The 7,321-nt window shown below is 32.9% G+C and overlaps 1 protein-coding gene across 2 annotated transcripts; it reads left to right on the top strand.

The window, feature by feature from the left end:
* The first annotated feature begins 2,407 nt into the window (after nt 1–2,407).
* On the top strand, nt 2,408–5,567 carry LOC140964977 (uncharacterized). 2 transcript variants are annotated; one of them, XR_012172946.1, is made up of 3 exons: nt 2,408–2,541; nt 2,880–4,137; nt 5,167–5,567. XR_012172946.1 is itself a non-coding variant. In XM_073424995.1 (2 exons), exon 2 carries the CDS (start codon nt 2,909–2,911, stop codon nt 4,055–4,057), a length of 1,149 nt encoding a protein of 382 aa, XP_073281096.1. In that variant the 5' UTR covers nt 2,408–2,541; nt 2,880–2,908; the 3' UTR covers nt 4,058–4,477. The 2 variants fall into 2 exon arrangements, 1 of the variants encoding a protein (XP_073281096.1); XM_073424995.1 differs by lacking the exon at nt 5,167–5,567 and having other exon boundaries at nt 2,880–4,477.
* Nucleotides 5,568–7,321: the final 1,754 nt, after the last annotated feature.

Here is a 7,321-nt window from a genome sequence, read left to right as displayed (position 1 = left end):
GGGTAACTAAATCATATATACATGCTGTAAATGCTCCTGCTCGAATTGAAATTCCAAAGAAACAAATTGAACAAAGTCATGATGTCGTAAAACGCCTGAAGCGTGGAAGGCCAGTCGGTTCCAAGGATAAAAATCCTCGAAAAAGAAAATTAATAGAGAAACACAATGATCACAAAATAGAGAATGATGTTCCTGAAGAAACACATGATGATCACAAAATAGAGAATGATGTTCCTGAAGAAACACATAATGATGAAAATGTTCTGTCAGAACCACAAACTGACGAGAATCATGAAATCTCTATCAATTATATTAATACTGGAAAAATATGGAACCGAAAAGATATAGAAGAAATTGATGAAAAAGGGATATGTAAATAATTCAATATGCCCTTGTGTTTTCATTAAGAAAATAACATCCGGATGCGTAATTATTGCTGTATATGTTGATGATTTAAATATCATTGGAACGAATAATGAAATTCATGAAGTTGTGTCATACTTGAAGGAAGAATTTGAAATGAAGGATCTTGGAAAAACCAAGTATTGTCTGGGTTTAAAAATTGAACAAAAAGAATGTGGAATATTAGTTCACCATACAAATTATACAGAAAAGATCCTTAAAAGTTTTAATATGGATAAATCAAATCCTTTAAGTACTCCAATGGTTGTTAGATCATTGACCATAGAAAAAGATATATTCCGTCCATGTGAAGATGATGAAGATATTCTTGGTCCAGAAGTACCATATTTAAGTGCTATCGGTGCCCTTATGTATCTTATAAATTGTACAAGGCCTGATATATCTTTCGCCGTAAATTTATTGGCAAGATTTAGCACATATCCAACAAAGAGACACTAAAACGGAATTAAACATATATTCCGTTATCTACGATGAATGACAGACTTGGGACTTTTGTATTCAAAAGATGCTAATCCAAGTATAATTGGTTATGCCGATGCTGGATACTTATCTGATCCACACAAGGCACGTTCCCAAACTAGATATGTATTTACTCGTGGAGGCACTGCGATATCTTGGCGTTCACAGAAACAAACGCTCGTAACAACTTCATCAAATCATGCCGAGATTATCGCACTACATGAAGCAAGCCGTGAATGTGTGTGGTTAAAATCAATGACCCAACATATCCAAATCTCATGCGGATTATCATTCGACGAGAAGCCTGTGATGCTATATGAAGATAATGCTGCATGTGTTGCTCAAATGAAAGAAAGATACATAAAAAGCGACAGAACTAAACATATTCCTCCTAAGTTCTTCGCATTCACCAAGGAGCTTGAGAAGAATAAATATAATGATGTTCGTCACATTCAATCAAGTGAAAACTCATCAGATCTCTTCACAAAGGCACTTCCTACAACAATATTCAGAAAGCATATATATAATATTGGGATGCGCAATCTACGAAATTTGTGAAGAACTGTTCGTGTCAACATGAGGGGGAGTTTACGTGACTGCACTCTTTTTCTCTTACTATGGTTTTTATCCCAATGGATTTTTCCTAGTAAGGTTTTTAACGAGGCAGTATAAAAACACGTAATGAAGACAATCATTATGATCATCATCACAAGGAGGAGTGTTGAACAGTAATATTTTAATATTGAATATTTGAATATTGAATGTTGAATATTTGAATGTTGAAAATTAGGTAAAATTAGGTGTTGAATATTGAAATTTGTGTGTGATGATGAAGGTAATGATGTAATTTATTTTTGGATTATTTGTAAAGATTTTCTATAAATAGATCTCTTATTTGTAAAAAAAATCACAATTGAGTTGAGAGAAAAATATTATAAGGTGTGTAGTGTGATAATTTTGAGAGTTTGAGATTTTTACTTTTTACCGTAAATTTTTACTTTTTCACAAAAGGATTCAAATTCTTACTTAGATCCAAGTTCCACTATTTTTTCAACATTTACAATTACTCACACCCAAAATCTTCAATATTCCTTCATTGCATATATCACCATGGGCTGCAACTACTCGTCTAGCATCAACCATAAGCACTCAATCCCAACACGCAGGGGCGGAGGTATGTGTGGGGCTGGGTTGGGCTCCAGCCCTACCTAAATTTTTTTTAAAAAAAAATAAATATGTTTTTTTTTAAAAAATTTGTTGATTAGTCCCATTACATTTTTCTCTATTTTTCATTTTTGGCTACATAGTTATAAAAAAGAAAGAGAACGAACATGGTAAATGGTTGGAATAATAATAATAATAATATTATTACTAATAATAATAATAACAATAATAATATACAAAATAAAATAATAATAATAATAATAATAATAATAATAATAATAATAATAATAATAATAATAATAATAATAATAATAATAATATACAAAATAAAAAAATATATCTAACATAACGTCACTCCTAACCCCTCAATTCCCAAATCCCATTCTCGGTTCCCCCATTCACCGATTCATAATTCACGCCTCCAGGCTCCAGTGGTCTGATAATCCAGTCTCCAGTTCCACTCTCGATTCTCAAGGGCCAACCAACACAATAAATGTATTTATCAATGATTAAGCTTTTACACTATATATTAAATATGCTAATTTAAATCGAAAATACAAAATTTCTGCCACTCAACTCATGATACTGCAAATTATGTCTGATGTTTGTGTTTCCCAATACTCAATGGATACTATCTTTTGTTTGTAGTGTTAAGTGAGATTTTGTTTAAGATTCATAATTGTATATGCGCCAGTTAATGAATTAATTGTCAACAATGCATCCTTCAAATATTATGCATTAATCCATATACACTTACTGATGAACTTACATTTTAAATAGTTATCGTCTTTATATATATAGTTTACTAAAGATTGTGATATTTTATAGTGTAGACGGCACCAAGGAGAAAAGAAACTCAACAATGAAGAAAAGGAAAACCATTGACTCATTTTTTAAACAAAAAGAGCAGACATCGGCAAGTCAGGACCATTCTTCATCCAATATTGATGTCTCAAATCCCAGTGATCAACAGCTTAACAAATCTCCTAGAATTGATGTTGATGTGAGTTCTCTTGAACCTGATTCGGCATTACGTACTCCGATATGGAAATATCCTGTTAATCAAATGGACGAAATTAGACGAGCTTATATCAAGATGGGGCCATATCAACCAATTAAGAAAGAGTATCCACCAACCAAATTTGGAAGTCAAACTCGACGATTCCAAAGTCACTGGTTTAAAAAATTTACTTGGTTAGAGTACTCTCCTTCGAAAGATGCTACATTTTGTTTTCCGTGCTTCTTGTTTGAACATAAGCATCCTCGTAATCCTGCATTTACAATGGATGGATTCAAATATTGGAAGCGAGTTAATGATGGCGATAGATGTGCATTTTTGATGCATATAGGATGCAGTATTTCACCACATAACAATGCTGTGGAATATCTTGATAATTTGATGAATATACCTCGTCATATTGACAAAGTGATAAATGCACAATCTTCAAAAGAAAAACAGAAGAACAGATTGCGGCTTACAGCAACTATTGAAAGCATTCGATGGCTCACTTTGCAAGCATGCGCATTTAGAGGGCATGATGAATCTCCATCTTCTAATAATCGTGGAAATTTTATCGAGATGATAAATTTTATAGGAAAAATGAATAAGAGTATTGGGGACATCGTCTTAGAGAAAGCTACTAAGAATGCAAAGTATACTTCACCAGATATTCAGAAAGATGTCTTGAATATTATTTCCAACCAAGTGAGAGCCAAGATCCGTAAAGAAATTGGGAATGCAAAATTCTGCATTTTAGTTGATGAAGCGAGAGATGCTTCTAACAAGGAGCAGATGGCTATTGTATTAAGATTTGTGGATACTGAAGGCTTTTTACGTGAGCGGTTTTTTTCCATTGTACACGTGACAGATACAACTGCTGCAACACTTAAGAAAGAAATATCTGACGCACTTGGTCGTATGACTTGCATATCCACAACATGCGTGGACATGGATATGATGGTGCTAGCAATATGCGCGGTTCTTGGAATGGATTGCAGGCTCTTTTCTTGAAAGATTGCTCGTGTGCATATTATGTACATTGTTTTGCTCATCGACTTCAACTAGCATTAACTGCAGCTGCTGAAAAAGAGGTATCCATTTGGTTATTCTCTTCAAAATTGAATTCCATTTGTAATCTCATCAACGCATCTCCTAAACGGCACGGTGAGTTACATTCTTCTCAATGAATTGAAGTTGCGCATATGGTAGCTACTGGTGAACGTGATACAGGTAGAAGATGTAATCAAAATGGAAATTTATTACGCCCTGGAAAGACTCGTTGGAGTTCTAATTTCGACTCACTTTGTAGCATGATTGATATGTATAGCTCTGTGACTACCGTGTTAGAAAATATGGTGAATGATGGAGCTTCTAATTCCATTCGTGGTGAAGCTAGTGGTGCATTGATTGCGATGAAGTCTTTTGATTTCATATTCATAATACACTTGATGCATAAGATAATGGGGATAACAAATCTGCTTTGTCGAGCATTGCAAGAGAAATCTCTAGATATTTTAAGTCCAATGGATTATGTTTCAACGACTAAAACTTTGCTTCATACTTTGAGAGAAGAAGGATTTGATCTCCTACTTAGTCATGTGAAAGAAGTTTGTGTCAAGTATGACATTGAGATGCCTCACATGGAAGCTCGTTATAAATCTGGTACAGGCCGCTCTTGTCAACATATTGATTCAATCACAGTTGAGCACCACTATCGATTTGATGTATTTACAGCTGCAATAGATTTCCAAGTTGAAGATCTTAATAATAGATTCAAGGATGAGTCAGTTGAACTTCTTAAACTTAGTTGTGCTTTGGAACCTAAAGAAAACTTTAAGCTTTTTAATGTTGATCATATCTATCGACTTGCTGAGAAATTCTATTATCTTGATTTTGATTCACAAGATTTGCATCACTTGAGAATGCAATTGGATCACTATAAACTTGATGTTGCTGGCCATGAAAGATTTCAGAATTTATCAACTATTTCTGAATTATGTCGAAGATTAGTTGAGACAAATAAGTCAGGAACCTACGATTTGATTGACAGGTGATTTTATATATTTTTATCTACGTCTTTTACTTATTTATCGAATCTGATATATTTATTTAACTGACAGGTTGATTCGTCTTGTTTTAACTCTCTCCGTTTCTACATCAACAACGGAATGAGCATTTTCAGCAATGAAACTTGTTAAAACAGCTCTTCGTAACAAGATGGAAGCAGAGTTTTTCGGAGATTCTATGGTAATCTACATCGAACGAGATTTGGTTGAAAAAATTGATAACGATTTAATAATTAATGAGTTTTATTCAAAGAAGAATCGAAGAGCACAACTTCAGTAGTGTTTTAGCTCCATGTTTTTGAAGGTATTAAATATTAAATACTCTTGTTCTATGTTTTCATGAATTCAATGTTTACATATTTTTATTTTGAATTTTTTAGTTAATTATTTATTTTATTAAATACAGCATGAGACGGAGTCAGCCCCAGGTAATTTTGAATCCTGGCTCCGCCCCTGCCAACACGTTTCTTCTTCGATCATGACCCAATCGGGAACCGCTATCAATATGCTTCTGCTCTCTTCCACACAAAAGCCACTCTCCGCCTTTTTTTTTTAAATACGGTTGTGCGATTCTTAAGAGCCATTGTTGTGTCACCCTTGCGCCTTAATGGTATTTGTCATTTTGCTCAAATGAAATCCACAAGCATTTGCCAGCCCCAACCCCAAACTTGTTATGATTGTCCATCCATAGGAATCTTGTAAAAAGAAGCATGATTATCAGATGTATGTATTTGTAAGTATTCAAAGACAAGATTTAACCGTTCTGATAACACTTGTTAGAATCGATTAATACGGGTAAAGTGTTTAGAAAGGAGGATTGAATAAACACTTTGGTATTTTAGATTCTTTTCCGAATGTGAGTCAGTTCTTTCAGGAACTAATATCGAAATCCTGTATGTCAATATCGATCAATTAACTAAAATAGTGTTGAAATAAACGAAAAGATATATTTGAATAGTTTGGCTAGGGTACTGTAAAAACTGAAAGTAAGACAAATGAACACGAAAATTTTTATGGATATTTGGAGATTTCAAATGCTCATACGTCACTTTTTCTATCTCAACGATATGTTTTCACTAAACGTCTTTGATTAATATAATAAAGATTTAATAACCCACTTCAGTTTTGATTTAAACACTGCCAAACTAAAACTCTTTGTTTTTCTTACACTTATCAGTTGATAACTGAATTGCTCAAATGAGTAGCCTGATTGCTATGAATAAATCAGTGAAGCGTGAGCTTTAATTTGTGATTTGCAAACTGGATGTAAAATTAATAATGAATCACAACTCATCGATAACTGATTGTTCTTTGAGTAATTTTGTAACTGATATTCCCGTGAAATCGTCACTAGACACAACATAACTTCTCAGCTATTTATAGTCTTCGATTCCAACGGTACATTGAATGCATTAATTAATTGTGTCCGTTGAATCTTCTTTTTGTCCATGTAGACATCATTCTGACAATAATACGATGTATTAGACTGTTATGCACCGACTGTTTAGCTCAGGTAAGGAATGTCAGTGTGTTTGCTGAAATTTCAATCTGTAACTGATGACGTGACCAACTGATCAGGAGTCAAAACTGGTTGACTGATCAATTCAGCTGGTCTATTTTTGATAATCAGTTCATATTGATGTCCATTTAGTTTGAACGCTCTGTTAGCTTCAGTTTCAGTTTAGCTATATCAGTTTTACGAATAACATATTCAGTTTTGGTCTTTAATTAGTTCTGATATCAATCAGTTTGTCAATCTCCGATTAATCAGTTTTAAGACTTATTAAAATTTTTGAGAACTTTAGTTTATTTGCTTAAATTCTACTTGGTAATTCTGATATCAGTTCTGTGCTATCAGTTCAGTTCCAGTTCAGTTCGGGTTTTTAGTTCGGTTACTAATTTGGTCAAATTACTAAACTTATTATTTCCCAACAGATTTTCTAATTAATAATTCATTTCCTAAATTTATTATTACAGAATTCTACTATATTTTCTTAGGAATTGATTGACCTTTAAAAAAATTGGTTTATATTATCTTTATAATAAAAAATTAATTAGCTGGCATATTTATTATTCACCCATATTGCTTTATTTTATGTGTGAAATTTGAATTCATTACTTCTTCGCTTTCACTTTTATATATCTTAAAAGAACGTATAATCGCCCAAAACTGCGCATTAAAGTTTAATTATAAAATCGTAATTTAAAA

The sequence above is a fragment of the Primulina huaijiensis genome, chromosome 18, assembly GCF_012295235.1.
Source record: "Primulina huaijiensis isolate GDHJ02 chromosome 18, ASM1229523v2, whole genome shotgun sequence".
Lineage (NCBI taxonomy): Eukaryota > Viridiplantae > Streptophyta > Magnoliopsida > Lamiales > Gesneriaceae > Primulina > Primulina huaijiensis.
This window is presented reverse-complemented; position numbering and strand designations above follow the sequence as displayed.

What these genes read in the sequence shown, in the direction of transcription:
- LOC140964977 (XM_073424995.1), top strand. Translation starts at nt 2,909, where the DNA reads ATGAAGAAAAGGAAAACCATTGACTCATTTTTTAAACAAAAAGAGCAG.